Source organism: Mesoplodon densirostris, chromosome 11 (assembly GCF_025265405.1).
Source record: "Mesoplodon densirostris isolate mMesDen1 chromosome 11, mMesDen1 primary haplotype, whole genome shotgun sequence".
Lineage (NCBI taxonomy): Eukaryota > Metazoa > Chordata > Mammalia > Artiodactyla > Ziphiidae > Mesoplodon > Mesoplodon densirostris.
The window spans coordinates 44,761,628-44,779,369 of record NC_082671.1 but is presented as its reverse complement, the minus strand read 5'-3'; the positions used below and the strand labels follow the sequence as shown (position 1 = coordinate 44,779,369).

The 17,742-nt window shown below is 45.6% G+C and overlaps 1 protein-coding gene across 3 annotated transcripts; it reads right to left on the bottom strand.

Moving 5' to 3' along the window:
• Nucleotides 1–4,376: 4,376 nt before the first annotated feature.
• Nucleotides 4,377–16,373, bottom strand: NACA (nascent polypeptide associated complex subunit alpha). 3 transcript variants are annotated; one of them, XM_060114274.1, is made up of 9 exons: nucleotides 16,260–16,373; nucleotides 15,304–15,375; nucleotides 7,880–12,604; nucleotides 6,606–6,691; nucleotides 5,979–6,056; nucleotides 5,545–5,691; nucleotides 5,028–5,156; nucleotides 4,696–4,818; nucleotides 4,377–4,502 (listed from the first exon to the last, which is right to left on the bottom strand). In XM_060114274.1, the coding sequence occupies exons 2-9, from the start codon at nucleotides 15,371–15,373 to the stop codon at nucleotides 4,488–4,490; spliced, it is 5,373 nt and encodes a 1,790-aa protein (XP_059970257.1). In that variant the 5' UTR covers nucleotides 15,374–15,375; nucleotides 16,260–16,373; the 3' UTR covers nucleotides 4,377–4,487. The 3 variants fall into 3 exon arrangements, with proteins under 3 accessions (XP_059970257.1, XP_059970258.1, XP_059970259.1); XM_060114275.1 differs by lacking the exon at nucleotides 16,260–16,373 and adding an exon at nucleotides 15,536–15,690; XM_060114276.1 differs by lacking the exons at nucleotides 4,377–4,502; nucleotides 7,880–12,604 and having other exon boundaries at nucleotides 4,654–4,818; nucleotides 16,260–16,367.
• Between the last annotated feature and the right edge of the window lie 1,369 nt (nucleotides 16,374–17,742).

The window sequence follows — 17,742 nt, the reverse complement described above, 5'->3', positions numbered from 1 at the left end:
CAAACCAGCCACAACATTCCTTTAAACCAAAGCCTAATCCAGAGCAAGGCCCCAACTCTCTTAGATTTGATGAAGGTGCAGAGGTGAAGAAGCTGCAGAAGAAAAATGTGACGTTGGTGGAGGTTGGTTCATGAGGTTTAAGGAAGCAAGCCATCTCCATGACATAAAAGGGCAAGGTGAAGCAGCATGTGCTGATGTAGAAGCTGCAGAAAGTTATCCAAAGATCTAGCTCAGGTAATTAATGAAGGTGGCTATACTAAACAGATTTTCAGTGTAGACAAAACAGCTTTATAATGGAAAAAGATACCATGCAGGACTTTCATAGGTAGAGAGAAGTCAATGCCTGGCTTCAAAGTTTCAAAGGACAGGCTGACTCTCGTTAGGGGATAATGCAGCTGGTGACTTTTAAGTTGAAGCCAATGCTCATTTATCATCCATTCCAGAAATCCTAGGGCTCTTAAAAATTATGCTAAGTCTACTCTGCCTGTGCTCTGTAACTGGGACAACAGAGCCTGGATGACAGCACATCTGTTTACAACATGGTTTACTGAATATTTTAAGCCCACTGTTGAGACTTACTGCCAGAAAAAAAGATTCCTTTCAAAATACTACTGCTCATTGACAATGCACCTGGTCACCCAAGAGCTCTGACAGATGTACAGTGAAGTTAATGCTGTTTTCACACCTAACACATCCATTCTGCAGTCCAGGCATCAAGGAGTAATTTCAAGTCTTATGACTTAAGAAATACATTTTGTAAGGCTTATAGCTGCCATAGTGATTCCTCTGGTGGATCTGGGCAAAGTAAATTGAAAACCTTCTGGAAAAGGTTCACCATTCCAGATGCCACGAAGAACATTAGTGATTCATGAGAAGAGGTCAAAACATCAATATTAACAAGTTTGGAAGTTCATTCCAACACTCATGAATGATTTTAAGGGGTTCAAGATTTCAGTGGAGGAAGTAACTGCAGATGTGGAAACAGCAAGAGAACTAGAATAAGAAATGGAGCCTGAAGATGTACCTGAATTGCTGCAATCTCACGATAGAACGTGAATGGATGAGTTGCTTCTTATGGATGAGCAAAGTAGTTTCTTGAGATGGAATCTACTCTTGCTGAAGACACTGTGAAGATTTTGAAATGACAACAAAGAATTTAGAATACTACATAAACTTAGTTGATATAGCAGCAGCAGCGTTTGAGAAGATTGACTCCAATTTTGACATAAGTTCTGTGGGTGAAAATGCTATCAAAACAGCATTGCAGAGAAATTGTTTGTAAAGGGAAAAGTCAATTGATGTGGCAAACTTCATTGTTGTCTTATTTAAGAAAGTTACCCCAGGGAGTTCCCTGGTGGTCCAGTGGTTAGGACTCCACACTCTCACTGCTGAGGACCGGGGTTCTATCCCTGGTCAGGGAACGAAGATCCTGCAAGCCGTGTGGTGTGGCCAAAAAGTTACCCCAACCTTCAGAAATCCCCGCCTGATCAGTCAGTAGCCTTCAACATCAAGACCCTCCCCCAGTAAAAAGAAAAATTATGACTTGCTTGAAGGCTCAGATGTTAGAATTTTTTAGCAATGAAGTATTCTTCAAGTAATGTATGTACACTATTTTAATTATTTATTTTTTGTCCATGCTGCATGGCACGTGGGATCTTATTTCCCTGACCAGGGATCGAACCTGTGCCCCCTGCAGTGGAAGCGTGGAGTCTTAACCACTGGCCTGCTGGGGAAGTTCCTGTACAGTAAGTCCCCTACATACAAACCTTCAAGTTGAACTTCAACTTTCAAAGATGCAAACATGCGTTCACTTGTCCAGTCACGTGTTAGTTCATGTGTCTGGTATACGTTGTCACGTGCGTTCATCCAAAAGTGGTTGTGCTTCTGTGTACTTTACTGTACAGTACTGTATACAGTGCAGTAGTACAGTATCTTTACCAAGCCCAGGATGTGAAGAAGCAAGCGTAAAAGCAGTGGTGATGTAGCTGGTACTGCTAACAAGCGCCAAGTGGTAACAACGGAATTGGAGGCCCAGAGAAAGACCAAGAGACAAGAGGAAGAAGTAACTGAAGAACCGAAGAGATTCACGACACAGGAAATGGCAAGGGGATTTTCTTTACTTGAGGCAGCACTGTTAGTTTTTGAGGCACAGGACCTGAACGTAGAACGGTACATGGAGGCTGCAGCAGCCGTTCAGAAAGCAATCCAGTGCTACCGTGTCATCTATGATGAGAAAAATAGCTACTACCCAGACATCACTGGATCGTTTTTTCAAGACGGTAGATAGAACTGAATCCATCAAGGAACCAGAACCTGTGCCATCAGCGTCAGGCGTGAATGAAATTGCAGCCTGCCCTCCATCTCCTATTGCTGACGATCCTTCAGCTCTACCATCTCTCACCTCCTCTCCCTTTTCCAGTCAGTAACTCTTCTTGCCTGTTCACTCGATGCCAGCCCCTGTATGCCAGCTGTTGTCCTGTACTACTGTACTTTTCAAGGTACTGTACTGTAAGATTAAAAATATTTTATGTATTGTGAAAAATATCATAAACCTGTTACAGTACAGGACTACACAGCCGATTGTTAGTTGGATACCTAGGCTAATTATTGGACTTACGAACAAATTGGACTTATAAATGTGCTCTCAGAACAGAACTCGTTCATATGTAGGGGACTTGCTGTACACTGTTTTTTTAGACATAATGGTATCACACACTAATAGACTACAATGTAGTGTATACATAACTTCTATATGCACTGGAAAACCAAAAATATTCATGACTCACTGTATTGTGATATTTGTTTATTGTGGTGGTCTGCAACCAAACCCACATCTCTGAGGTTTGCCAGTAATACATGGTAGAAGGGGTAGCAATAGCAAGGTCTTTGAGGTGGGAATAGAGCATTAGTTACCAGTGGCAGTAACAGCCTTCAACAAGATACTTCTCTAAAAATGTAACCAAGAATTGGCAGTTTGTTAACCTGTAGAGGGAAGGGTGAGGAAATGAGTTAATATCCCTAATTTCTTCCTGAAATGAGAATTACTAGGCTGACTCAGACTTGGCAGACTTTAGCCTCATGAGACTTTGTTCATTTAATGATCTAATTTGTTCTACTCCAGTGAAATGTAAGCAGATCACCATCCTCCCCCGGACACCCATCTGTGCTTCTCCAGGGTAGCCTACCACAGCGAAAGGGCTCTGGTCTTTGTGGAAGTCATTTAACCTCTTTGGTCCTCAGCTTTTAATCACAACTGCTAAAATAATGCCTACTTTCTCAGAGATTGAGAAAATAATCAATAATAAAAAGATCTAAACTTTAGTTCCAAAAGCCTTCAGCAATGTTAGTCTAATTTATTCTTATTCTAATATTCGTTCTAAGTGTCTTACCACTTATTCATTTTAGGATTCTTGACTCTACATTTACTTGTAGGCTTCCTATTTCCAAATTTTAAGTCCTCCACTTCCCCCAAACCATTTCCTAACAACCTAAATGCAGAAATTTTATTCTTCTTAGGACTCCTATAGAGCTATCTATATTTATCACAAACTGGCTAATTGTATGTACCAGTTTGCCTGGTACAGTTCTGGTTTTCATTTATTATCCTAGCATAACTATGGCTACCCTAATCATAATTTACTTTGTAGATTAATATATGCCTGTACAGTGTATGTCTAAGAGCAGAGTGCTTGTACTGTATATCAATAGTCAAAATCTCTCCTTCATGAGGTACCTTTTCATTTGCTACAAAGTACTGTCATTTCACCCCCATCCATTATGCATTCTCTCCAACTCTGTCCCAAGCTCTTACATGACAAGATATAACCAACATGAAACGCTTGCCACAGAGGCCAGACGAGGCCCAATATGTATTCAGAAAGATTGCAGGTCAGAGAAGGGGATAATTATTAAATAAAGAAGAATCAGGGACTTCCCTGGTGGCGCAGTGGTTAAGAATTCGCCTGCCAACACAGGGGACACAGGCTTGAGCCCTGGTCTGGGAAGATCCCACATGCCGCGGAGCAACTAAGCCCACGTGCCTCCATGCTCTGCAACGAGAAGCCACCACTATGAGAAGCCTGCGCACCGCAACGAAGACCCAACGCAGCCAAAAATAAATAATAAAAAATAAATAAATTTATTTAAAAAAATGAAGAAGAAGAATCAGGATTTGCTACTAGTTAACATCTGGGAAAGAAATGAGAAACTTACAGTTGTCTCTGAGAACAAGAAGTTCCTAATAGGTAGCCTCAACAGTTATCTTCTCACAAGAGGTGAAAAGGCTGAGGTTTTAAGAGGGGAACCTGCAGTACTAAACCTTTTCATTTCTAGAGCTTTCATGTTTTTTTGGGGGAAGAGATCAAGCACCCATTGAGTTCATCCAACAAGAAGCCATAACTTTATTAATGATAGAAACAGTACAAATTTCAAACCCAGCTGCAGTTACTCTTTTGAAACACCAAAAAAGGGTCCTCTTTTCAAGATGGTTACATTGTTAACTCCTGTAAGAGAAAAGAGATCCATCAGAGGTGGTTACAGGCAAATTGAGAGAATTCAGGTCACTAAAACCTGAGGCAACTCAGAAAAGGCTTTGGAAAGAGGCTTCCTAATTGGCTGATATTAAGCACAGAAAATAAAGTCACCCACGATTGGTTAGGGCAGAGGGAGTCAAGGAATAAAGGCTTGGACACTTACCATAATAGCATTTACAATATCATTACTGTTGTTTTTCAGGGCTCGGACTGCCTTTGCTCTCGACACATTTGCTTGTGACATGACCAATTCTATGTCCTTAACTTCCACACCTGTTTCATCAACCTAAAAGAGAGAGAAAAAACACTTAATAAACTAAAGGCAAGAACAACTTCAGTAGTTCTGTCCGGCATCTCCTGAATCTAGTTCTTAATATAATTCAAAAGCTACTTAACTCAATGGAGTTCAAGAGCCTAAAATAATATAGAATCCACCCATCAATACAAACATACTATCTTGTGAGGATTAAAAGCACAAAAGATTTCCTTATATACCTCTTCCTCTTCACTCTCCTCTTGTACAGTTGGAGTCTGTGTGTTTTCTTGAATGTTTGAAACAGCTTCACCTTGAACTTTGAATTTCTCAGCAGCTGCTAACTGTGCTTGCTGAGATAAATCCTCAATCTATAGGGCAGAAAATAGATTCATGTGAGTAGACTGATCAGCAGCAAATCAAAGAAATCATTTATATCTTTTCCAAACTCCCGCTCTTAAACCCACTTCACATTAACTTACTACGTAGCTTTAAATCACGTGGCCTCACTTGGATTATATATTACTGCAGATAAAGAAATAACTTAGGTCTAAAGCAGTGGTTCTCCACCGGGGGGTGATTTTGTTCCCCAGGGGACATGTGTCAAAAGTCTGGAGATTTCGTTGGTCATCACAACTGCAAGTGATGTTGCTAAACAGACAGCCCTTCCACAACAAAGAATTATTTGACCCAAAATGTCAATAGCGCTGAGGTTGAGAAACCCTGGTCTAGAGCAACTCCCAAGAAAACTTTCCTTACCTTGGCTTCCCCAAAAACTATGTAGGTATCTGAAGCTGGGCTCTTGTATACATCTGGTTTTGTGATGACAAAAAGGATATTCTTAGATTTCCGGATAGTGACTCTAGTAACCCCTGTAACCTGTCGAAGACCCAGTTTGGACATAGCCTAAAGAATAAAAAAGAACATCAGGTTTTCAACTTCTTTAGAAGCAGCTTCAGGAAGTAAGGAACATAATAAAACTACATTCTAAGCAAAGACTTTCTGTGGGCTAAGAAAAGTTTATATAGCAATACAGAATTGATTTCCAGGCCTCCTGGGCTTTCTGCCACAGTTAACTTCTGTTAGTTCAACTAAACCTGATTCTACCACTACCAAGAGTTCCACTACAGTTTCCCCTCTCAAAAGGTGCTTCATCAGCACCTTTAATCCTTCTTTATAACTTAAACTCTTACCTTCCGTGCCTTCTTTTCACTCCGGCTCTGTTTTGCTTTACTGACTGGTTCTTCATCGATTTCAGCTGCCGCTGCCAGCTAAGAAGATCAAACAGCTATGAGTAAACTGGAATGTAAGACCTGGATACCACAATCCCCATGTGGTTTTCCCTTTATGAAGGTTCACAGCTCCAAATACATAAGTCAGCTTCTCTGATCAACACTGGTTCTCCAATGCTTCCTTGACCCAAGTACTTACACTAGTAAGTTAAGAGAATACCCACCTGGCGCAGTAGTTAAGAATCCGCCTGCCAATGCAGGGGACACAGGTTTGAGCCCTGGTCTGGCAAGATCCCACATGCCGCGGAGCAACTAAGCCCGTGCGCCACAACTACTGAGCCTGCGCTCTAGAGCCTGTGAGCCACAACTACTGAGCCCACGTGCCACAACTACTGAAGCCCGTGCGCCTAGAGCCCACGCTCCACAAGAGAAGCCACCGCAATGAGGAGTCCACACACCGCAACAAAGAGTAACCCTCGCTTGCTGCAACTAGAGAAAGCCCACGTGCAGCAATGAAGACCCAATATAGCCAAAAATAAGTAAGTAAATAAGTAAATTTATTAAAAAAAAAAAAAAGAGAATACCTACCTGGGCTTGTTGTGTGGTTGCCTGTGTAGAATCCTGTTCCTCAAGCTCTGGTACTGATTCATCACTATCAGATTCTGTTCCAGACCCTAAGAAGACAAGTAACTTTTACTATTTTATAGTAAAGATTACAAGGAAGAGGCACCTCACCATGGCCTCCCCAGACTAGAGGTCACTGGCTTATGCTAGACCTCGCAAAATTAAATGTAAACTGACTTCTATGAAGCCAGGTCGTACTGATACGATAGCCCCCAACTCAGTCACAAACTAGTGTGTACACATCTATTAAAGACCCAGCCCCAGAAATGAGAGGTAATTACTAGATACAGCCGAGTAGTTTATGTAACTGCTTCCTTTCCCTCAAGGTCTTCACTTCTTGGCACAGGTAAACACCAATGACTTATGTAACGCTAAATTCTACCCAAGAGCCCAACCGTCTTAGAAAGGTTCTGGTAAACAAGGTGCCTCCAGATATACTTAAGTGAAAAAAAAGTAAGATCACATTGTGGAGGCAGACTGGGGGCGGGGGGGAGGGGGATGATTTCCCCTCATCCTTTAAACTGGGTTGGGGGAGGCCAAAAGCAGTTGTGTACACACATTTAGCCTTATTTTCAAACCACTCACCCTAGCAGTTTGATCTAATCAACACAGCTTGAAGATTCTCAAAAATGCTGATCTACAGTTCTGTAGCCACCTCTACTAGATACTGTCCTGTGACCTCTTCCGTTTCTTCCAAAAATAATTCACATATTTAAGTTTCCCTCAATTCAAAGGCCAAGCATCAACAGACTACGAAGGGAAAAAGCATACACCTGCACCGTTCCCAGGCTAGGAAAAATAGGTCTTTTAAGAAAAGGGAGTCCCTGGGCACTGGTTATTACTAAGTCTAAGATGTGAAAAGAAATTCAAGTAGTTCTAGATTTCCCAATATTTTAGCAAATCCCAGGCCCAGGGACAAAGTTAGTGACATAGTATAGAGCAAATTAAAGGTCTAGAAGGTCTTGGTTTTCAATGTCAGATCAGTTAGGTAAAAAAGATGACAGATCCAGAGTTAGTCTGAACCACATTACACAGGATGGTATACAACAGACTATCTGAGGTGAAAACCAAGATTCTGTTTCACATTCCTAGAGCTTTTGCATTTAAACTTATCTTTCTACGTCCAAACACAAGCAGATATACTGGAGAAAGCGGCGCATCCTACGGTTAGTATCGGTGGGTGGCCCCCGGAGGGTTGTGGGCAACACACCATGCACACGGCAAACCAAGGCAAATACCCTTATTATTCTTCAGAACAGGCTGCTTGGCAGAGGGGGTTGGGGCAGGGATCCCAGCAGGTTTGGGGGTGGGCATGTTGACGAGGACCGGCTGGAAAGGCACTCCCCCCGAGATTGGTTCCGGGGGAATCAGAGGCGGCAGCTCATCCTCATCAGCAGGGGCTGAGGGCTTACGGGGTGATTCCAGCACCAGCCCAGGTGAGGACGGCAGAGATTGCTGTTTAGGGAGCAGAGGGGGAACTGGGGAGGGAGCAAGAGGCAGAGAGACTGATGGGGTAGGTGCTGGAGAGACAGATGCAGATCCAGCTTTAGGAAGGACCTTCTCTGGGGCAGCTGCTGCTGAAGGGGTAGACGTCTCAGACTCAGGAGGAGCCAAGGGGCCCTTTGGGGAATGGAAAGAGTCTTTGCCCTTTAAGAGAGAAACAGGGAGGGCTTTTGGAGCCTTTGGAGAAGAACCTTTCTGAGTGCAGACTGTCAGCAGAGGAGCTGGAGCCACTGTAGGAAGGGATCCTTTAGTACCATTCTGAGCTGAGGGATCTGGGCACACAGGAGGTGAAATAGAACTCTTCTTCTGAGTGGGAGCTGTGACGACTGGTGCACTTTCTAGAGCTGGAGCATCAAGCACTGCTTTGAGAGCTGTGGGGCCTTTCTTTATTGGGGGCTCTTTAGATGCCTGAGGTGCAATGGACCCCAAGGGACATGTGACTGAAACTGGGGAAGTACAGGCCTCTTTGGGGGAGGGAGGAATCACAGCTGGGGGAGTGGGAGCCCCTTTGGAGGATGAGGTTGCTGGCCCCCCTTTGGGGGCTAGAGACTTTTGCGGGGAGGAAGGAGTTACAGCTGAGGGAGTAGGGACCTCTTTGAGGGCTGGAGTTGCTGAGGCTCTTTTTGGGGAGGAAGGAGTCACAGATGGCGGAGTAGGGTCTCCTCTGAGAGGTGGGGCAGCTGGGGCTCTTCTGGGAGATGGAGTTGCTGGGCCCCCTTTGGGGGAGGAAGGAGCCATGGCTGGGGAAGTGGGGACTTCTTTGGGGTCTGGGGTTGCTGGAGACTCTTTGGGGACCAGAGTTGCTGAGGCTCTTTTGGGGGAGGGAGGAGCCACAGATGGGGGAGTAGGGTCTCCTTTGAGAGGTGAAGTAGGTGGGGCTCTTTTGAGGGATGGAGTTGCTGGGCCCCCTTTGGGGGAGGGAGGAGCCACAGCTGAGGGAGTGGGAATTCCTTTGAGTGATGGAGCTGCTGGGGCCTTTTTTGGAGAGGGAGGAGCCGCAGCTGAGGGAGTGGAGGCTCCTTTGAGTGGAGTTGCTGGGGCCTCTTTGGGGGTGTGAGGAGCCATAGCTGGGGGAGTGGAATCTCTTTTGGGAGGTGGGGAAGCTGAGGCTCTTTTGGGAGATGGAGTTGCTGGGCCTCCTTTGGGGGAGGGAGGAGCCACAGCTGGGGGAGTGGAATCCCCTTTGGGAGGTGGGGTAGCTGAGGCTCTTTTGGGAGATGGAGTTGCTGGGCCTCCTTTGGGGGAGGGAAGAGTCACAGCTGGGGGAGTGGAATCCCCTTTGGGAGGTGGGGAAGCTGAGGCTCTTTTGGGAGATGGAGTTGCTGGGCCTCCTTTGGGGGAGGGAGGAGCCACAGCTGGGGGAGTGGAATCCCCTTTGGGAGGTGAGATAGCTGGAGCTCTTACGGGGGCTGGAGTCCCTTTGGGGGAGGAAGGAGTCAGAGCTGAGGGAACAGGAGCCTCTTTGGGAGATGGAGTTGCTGGGTCTCCTTTGGGGGAAGGAGGAGCCACAGCTGGGGGAGTGGAGCCCCCCTTTGGAGGTGGGGTAGCTGGGGCTCTTTTGGGAGATGTGGTTGCTGGGCCCCCTTTGGGAGAGGGAGGAGTTGCAGCTGACGGACTGAGGGGCTCTTTGGGAGATGGGGTTGCTGGGCCCCCTTCGGGAGAGCAAGGAACCGCAGCTGACAGAGTGAGGGGCTCTTTGGAAGATGGGGTTGCTGGGCCCCCTTTGGGGGAAGTAAGGGCTCCTTTGGGGGAGGAAGGAGTCACAGCTGGAGGAGTGGGGGTCTCTTTAGGTAATGAGGTTGCTGGTCCCCCTTTGGGGGAAGGAGGAGCCACAACTGAGGGAGTGGGGGCCTCTTTGGGAGATGGGGTAGCTGGGGACTCTCTGGGAGATGGAGTTGCTGGGGCTCCTTTGGGGGAGGAAGGAGTCACAGCTGGAGGAGTTAGGGTTTCTTTAGGGGATGGGGTTGCTGGCCCCGCTTTGGGGGAAGGGGGAGACATAGGTAGGGGAATGGGAGCCTCTTTGGGGGATGGGGGAGTAGGGGAATGCTTCTTGGCTAGTGATCCTTTATGGACATGAAAAGAAAGATTGGCCTCTGGAAGAGAGGAAGCTTCAACTGGAGAAATAGTGAATGACAGATTTCCAGCAGGAGTATCAGGGACAGCAGGTACACTTTTAGAAACAGGAGCAAGACTTAAGGTAGTAGTAGCTGAACCCTTCTTGGTTGGAGTTCTTTTGGTTTGAGGAGACACACTAGTCCCTAAAGGAGATGGGGAGTCAGTTAGGTAAGTTCCTTTGGAAGATGCAGTAACAGAAGCACCAGAGTCCTCAGTTGGGTACCCTTCAGGAGAGGAAGCCACAGGTGCCAATGCTGAAGTTTGAGAAATACCATGAACTTTCTTTGCACCTTGAGGAGTACCAGCTGGAGGAAGAGAGGGAAAAGACTCAGACTTGGGAATTTCAGGGACCTGTGCCACAGTAGCTGGAGAAGCAGAAACATTCTGGGGAGATAAAGTCACAGCTGGAGCCACAGGGCAACTTTCAGAGGTTGGAGGGACCAAAGGTAAAGTAGTAAGAGTGGAAGTACTCTTCTTGGCAGGGTGGCTTTTAGAATTTAGAGAGACAGCTCCTTCTAGAAAAGGACTGGCTACAGGTATAGGAGTGGAGGTACCTTTGGCAGTTGTAGGAGCCATCCCATCAACGGCAGTGCTTTCCAAAGGAAATGTAGTTACAGCTGGGGTAGTGAGAGAACTTTTGAGAAGCAGACTCGTTGGATCTGGGCTTGCATAAGAATCTGTCTTGATTATAGAGGTTGGGGAGTTGACCCCCAGAGACGAGGTAGTAGTACTGGCTGGCTTAACTAGAGGGAGAGGCTCTAGGAAGCTTTTCTTTACCAAGGTGGCTTCAGGAGAAAGAGCTATCTCCAGAGAAGATGATGTACTTTGGAGAGAAGGGAGATTTTTAGGGGCGGCCAGGGCTGGTGAAACAGGGAGACTTTTGGGGTCCTCAGGGGCTGGCAGAGGTTGAGAGACTGGTATCCCCAGAGTGGTGGTTACCTGAGGAGTAGGAAGCTCTTTGGGAGCCACAGGCGCCATAACCAAGGCAGTCTGGGAAACTGAGTCCTTACTGCTCATGGGACCTGATGAAACTGGAATAGAGAAACAAGTAGCTACCTCAAAGGTAACAGGTGCTGCAGAAACTGTAGAGGAGTTAGCCATCCCAAGTGGGGTGGTTCCAACAGAAGAAACAGGAGCTTCTTTCAAGCCTGGCCCCTCTGGAGAAGAACCAAGAATCTGGGCCACCAAAGGTTGATGAGCAGCACTAGGAGAGTCTTTGAGAATCAGAGAGGCTGTAGGAGATAACAGAGAAGAGGTAGCTACATTGGAAGAGGCTATGTCAGTGATAGTAGAGAGGCCTTTGTCAGCAGACAGAGCCAGAGGGGAAGTTGGAGCCCCCACCGGAAAAGCAGCCACAGCAGTAGGAACCACCTCATTTTTGGAAAGAAGGGGAGGAATTAGAGATCTCTGAGAAGGGTAAGAGGTACCCGTGGAAGAATGATCTACAGAAACAGTATCCTCTATGGGATCTGACAGAATATTAGAACCTGAAGGTTGAACAGGAGAACCAAGAGAAGTGAGGAAAACTGGGGGGGCATGAGGAGCCACAGGAATAGACTGAGTTGAAAGAGATAAAGCAGCAGGTGGACTAAGGGGTCCCTTTAGGCTGAGGCTTGCAGGGTTTTGTGGAGAAGTCAGAGCTGAGGAAATAGGGATGCCTTTGACCTGAGGGGAAGGGATGGCTAGGGGAGTGGCAGGTGGCGTCTGAGGACATGAGGCTAGTCCAGACTGAAGAGAGGCCAAAGGAGTTACAAGATGGGAAGGAACAGCACTGACTATACCTGGAGGGCTGGGGGTACCTTTTGGATTAGGGACTACTTGAGAGGGAGCTTGAAGAGGAGAGGGCTTTGGTTCTGAGGAAGCAACTGGAGCTGACAGAGATGTCACTGACCCTGACTCAATCACAGCAACTGAAGGAGGTGAACTAAGAGGGTTAGGTGGATAGCCAGAGCTCTTCTGAACTGAGTGGGGAGCCAAGGCCACCAGAGCCAAGGGAGCTGAAGAGGAATGAACACCTTTCAGAGTTGGAGCTATTATGGGAGAGGCCAGAGCTAAGGCAGCTGGGGAGATGGGAGGCCCTATTAGGAAAGCTGGGGTGCCAGCAGGGGGAGGGGCAGCTCCCAAAGGCAGGGCTGTCCCAGTGGATGACTCAGGAAAAGGAGCTTCAAGAAGGGTTGAGGCAATAGTAGAGGGAGAAAGGAATGAGGAAGGCTGGTTAGGGGTTGCCAGAGGGCATTGTTGGGAGGCCAGGGAACAAGGAGGGGTAGGGGTAGGGGTAGGGGTAGGTTTAGGCTGCCCTAAAACAGCAGCAGTGACACTCAAGGCTGAAGACACAGGAAGCAAAGCTGGAGGAGAAAAGCAAAAAAAAAAAAAAAAAAAAAAAGGGGGGGGGGGATAAAGGAGGAAAGGGAAGGAAAAAAACAAAGGTGAGTTATACAGCCCAACTTGGTACAACATGCCTCACAGAAAACATTGGAATTTTAAATCTGAGAATGAAAGTCACCATACAGGATTAGACAAAGGTGACAAGCAACAGCAACCTTCCCCAAACATACTTCAGTGGTAAAGTAAGAATACATCCCTCTCCTCATCTCCCACATTTCCCAAGTTCTACTCAAGTAAGTGAAATATTTTAGGGTGAAGAACAGTCTAAGAGCAGCCTATTAGTCTCTAAATGGGGAGCACAGGCCCAGGAGTAAGTTGGGAACAGCATGCTTTCTACCCTTTCCCAGTTGTGCTCTTCCCTTCCCTCCTCAAACAAACCCTAAGTCCTTCTCACAGGCCATAGAATCACCACTGGAACAGGTCTACCCTGTCTACCCAAGGAGCATGAACTAACTGAAACAAATACTGAAAACTGGAACAAGGAATATAGTGGCAATAATGATGGGGAACCAGAGCTGGATGATAAAAAACGGGCCTTTTAATGCTGAGGCTTCCACTAAGTCAGGAAAAATCTGACTCTTAATACTATGTATTAAATACTACTTCACTTAGCCTCCCTATACCTCATTTTACTTATCCAAGTCAAACAAAAAACCAACCACAAATGGGTGGACTCTACAGTCTCTAAGTAATGTTAGGTCTCCAAACATCAATCTAAGATGAATTAGACCATGAGAGACAGCTTAGTCACAAGGGTAGGAACTGTATTATGAAACTGTAACCCAACTTGATAAACCAGACTGTGGTTCTATTTTGAAAGTAGAGAACTGGAGTGGAGAAAATACATTGGATCCCCAACCCTTAATCCGGATGAGTATGCCATTCTGCCAAAATAGGCACTATTTGCACTAGAGTAAACCTAAGCAAAAGATTTTCTAAATGATGAAAAAATACCATGCTTACTAATCAGGAGGTAACACAGGATTAGACCAACAAATGCTCAACACCTAGAAGGGAGTATTATTAAAAAAAAAAAAAAAAAAAAGCTTATAGCATCCAAATTCACTCAACCAAAAGTATCCCAACTACAGAAAAGACAGATGGCTCAAGCAGTTTTTCCTCAAGAGTTGGTAGGTCAAATTCTTATGATTACAGTGCAAATGTTCTCAAACATATTAATTAGAATTTGAAACTTAGAATGTTTTCATCTCACTGGACCTCAAGATGGGATTAAGGCCCAAATTACTTGCTTTAGACACCATAATGAATCCCGAGTCAGTTTCCTCATTCATTCTAATAATTATTTAATTATAGTTATGTATTTAAAAAAACTCCAAGTGTTCATCACTGGCGCTTACTTAATATTATCATCTAACCTACTGTGCAATCTCAAAATATTCAGGAATAAGTTTAACAGCACTAAGGATTGCTTCAGAAGCAAACAGCATTAGTTTTGAAGCTTGATCTAGATTATTCTAAATTCATCTGAATTTCAGTCTCCACATTTGTAAAATCAAGTTGAGATTCTCTAAAGTTTTGTTAGCACTGAAACTACAGAATCTTTTAGAGACCAGTCCTTTATTTTTACCTTCCTTAAGTCCCTTGCAGTTCAAGGATTTCATACAGCTTACTTCCCAGCTCAGAGGCCCCCTCCTTTTTCTTTGCTAGCAGCTGTATTAATCCCTTCAGCTGCTAAAATCAGACAGGTGGGGAGGGAGAACCTTAATGCTTTCAACTATAAACAACTCTTTTAATTCCAGAAAGATATAAAAATTGCCGTTAAGTCACAGGTGGAGTTTAAAAAAAAATAATGAATTTACCATAAAGGGGGAAAAAAAAAGATGAGGATGGAGGTCACAGCCTGAAAATTCCCTTTAGTTCTGCACAACTAATCAGCAAGAAGACTACCATAAAAAAGTTTTTTTTCCCTACCCCTTATCAAGTTTTATAGAAATGTATTTTAATCAGAATTCAAAACCTGCCTTACGCTATGTTCTACATTAATTAATTCCAAAGCTGAAGAGCAGTCAAAGGAAGGCTCTATTTCAATTCTGGGTTCCAGATAAGCTGTTGATGCAGGCACTGTTCCAGCATGCTAGAAACATCTCAGCACCAATCCATAAACCAAGTTAACTAATCTAGGAGGGCCCTGGGGCCCAGCAGGACACATTTACCATCAGCAAACAACTTATCCAGGCATGTGATGATGGCACAATGCCAAGCACTGCCATCTAAAACCTTGATGCAACCTGCTGGCTGGAACTTCACAAAAGCTCAGGTCTCCTGGACCTGCCAGTGTGTCACCTAGTTCCAACAGGTAAGAATCAGAGTCCCTTTCCTGCTCAGTTTTCCTATGTGAGGGGAGGGTTCCACAACAGAGCTACCTTTGAGGCAGCTGTCATAACCTACAAAGCAAGCCATGGAGCTTTTAATGTTCCCGAATCTTAAATATACGGTTTTTATTCCACTCTCTCAGCAAGTTCCTTCAGGAAAACTACTATTATGGACTCCGCTCCCTGGTAAAGCTACAGCCCCATCTTCTTTAATGAGAGTCAACACTGAAAAACACAAGTATATTCTATTTGTCCCTTAACCCACCAAATGGTTTTAGGGTCGATCTTACAATCTTAATCAAGGGCAAGGGGTCTAGGGAACCTACCTGTCTCAGCCTGGGGCTGTGGCAACTCCTGCTCTGTAGCAGGGACGGTTTCTGTGGCTTCACCGGGCATTTCTGAAGAGAATAAAAAGGAGGACTGAAATGACTCGGATCCGTTCTGCTGCCTAACCCAGAGTCAAGCTTCAAACTGCGGAGGGCTGTTAGAAAACCATAAGCGTGGGACAACCCTCCCCAAAGCTGCTGGAATACGTGAAAAACACGACGTAACCCTCACATTTTTGATCAGCAGAACCACCACCTTTTACCGGTCCTCTTCACTCTGCAGAGAGCGGATTTCCCAGTGCCCAGGGATTCGTTTTATTCCACATTCCAAATCCCACACAGAAGCAATTACCACTGCGTTCTCCACCCGAGGGAGAGGCTCGCGGTCTGGCTCCTGAGCACGGGATGGGAGACTTCAGACGCTACCTTGAACAGCCGTCCCCCCTCGCCGCCCCGCCCCCCCCCCGCCCCGCTTCCAGGACTAGGACCTCAAGGACTGCCGTTTGCCGACTTTCGGGACCCAGGAGGGGAAACAGGGTGTCCTAGGTCCCAACACTCGCTTGTCACAATAAGAAGGGTATGGGTGGGTGTGTGTGTGCGCGCGCGCGTGCGGGGGGGGGGGCTGTTCCAAGGCTGTGACCCCTTAACCTACTCTAGGTTCTCCTGAAGCGGTTCCCAACATCAGACGCAACCCACTTCCAAACCCGACGCCGCAACGGCTCCCATCTCCCCAGCCCTGGACTCGCGGCCTACGGCCTTTCTGCGCTTTCGCCAGGACACCAACAGCAGACCCCATTTTGTCCGGAGGCCCCAAGGCCACACTGCCCAGGGCTGAGCAGGAACCCGGTGGCCCCATAAAACCTCCAATTCTCCTTAGTTCCAGTCCTCGGGGAGGCTCAGCCCGCAAGAAAGGCGGATGGCTACGGATAAAAAGTCGTGACGAAGACAGCACTTACTGTGCGGGGAACGCGGAACCAAGATGGCGGCAGAAAGAGAGCTAGCGAGAACGTAACCCACGCCTGTTGCAGAACGAAGCCTGGCGGAGGGGGCGGGACCAGGATCCGATTCCGGGTCAGGAGCTGCCGGCAGTCACTTCCTTTAACCAGTGAGCCGTCCGGGTGTTTCCAGTCTGGGGTGGTGACGAGGTCTAAATAAGGGTATGAATTTAGAACAGGACTCGCTGGCCTGGCAGGAACTCTCTTCTCTGAGCCATGCAGTCCTAAGATAGCCGACCCCTTCCCGTCCCCCAAGTCGAGGCATTTTTGATACGCGAAGGGCAATTGTAGGAGAAGCAAACTCTGCTCCCCCGTCGGCAAAGTAGCCACAGCAGTATTACTGCTACTTTCTGACTTCCTTTTCTCAAATAATTCAGGAAAATATGGTGTTAAGTAATGCTGAATGCCACAGAGATTGTATTCACACCATTGGAAGATAGCTGTGGCCTAGGTTAATCCTCAGTTTTATTTTTGGAATACATAATTTAGACTGAGATTATTATAAAGGTGTAAATTCCCCTATTCAGAAAAAAGAACATAGGCACATATACAATTCTTTTTGCTTCTGTTTTGGACATTATATCCTGAAACTCATCCGTTCTAGAGGCCCAGGATCCCACGCTTTATACAGTAGGATTTTTGAAAAGTAGAATGTAACAGTGTTTTGTTAATGAAAAGGCTAGGGATCCTGGCTCCCATATCCTTTCTCCAAAAGGACTCAACACATACATTACCTAAACCAGCTAACACTATTTGAGCTAGTGGCTTTAAGACAATGGTTGGCTGCCTTTTAAGATAAGCAATGCTTTGAAAGCTACTTTAAAATTTCTGATATTTTACCATAGTGAAGTGAGGATTAGGATTAGTGAATTAGGATTAAATGAGATAGTGGAGTTTACCAGGAATGAAAATTTCTGAAATTGTCTTTAGATAGGAGTGGCAATATTATGGAGTGAATAAGAACATGGATTTTGAAGCCAGACTCCTTTGTTTGAATCTCAGCTAGGTTACCTAATGGCGGCCTTCGGCAATTTAATTAACACATATATGCCTCAGTTTCCTTATCTATGAAATGGGGATAATAGTAGCTGCTTCATAGGATCGTTAGGAAGATTAAATTATGTACATTACTTAAAAAGTGTTAAAATTGTTAATAGAATTTCTACCTAATAGTGATCTGGGAGACTTGTCAATGCAGTCCATTTACCTTCAGAAGAAAGGGCCAGCAATAGCCAACCATCTCCTTAGACAAACAAAACTACATTTTGACCATTCCCCTTTCTTTCCCAGCAAGCCCACTGACTTTTCTAACTCTGTTAATGATTAGCTAAGGAAGGACATACTTTCTTTCTTTGGGTTTCTTTATAAACTGGGCAAGTTTGCAGACGGAAACCAGTTCTGTGCTCTTTGTTTCTACAATTCTCATATATGGATGAGAAGGCAA

Bases quoted from the DNA above. Each gene is read 5' to 3' on its own strand.
- NACA (XM_060114274.1), bottom strand. From the start codon at position 15,373: ATGCCCGGTGAAGCCACAGAAACCGTCCCTGCTACAGAGCAGGAGTTG. The intron at 5,692-5,978 runs GTAAGAGTTTAA...TTTATTCTTTAG, and splicing joins GTGAAAAGAAGGCACGGAAG to GCTATGTCCAAACTGGGTCT. The intron at 5,157-5,544 runs GTAAGGAAAGTT...TCTGCCCTATAG, and splicing joins TAGTTTTTGGGGAAGCCAAG to ATTGAGGATTTATCTCAGCA.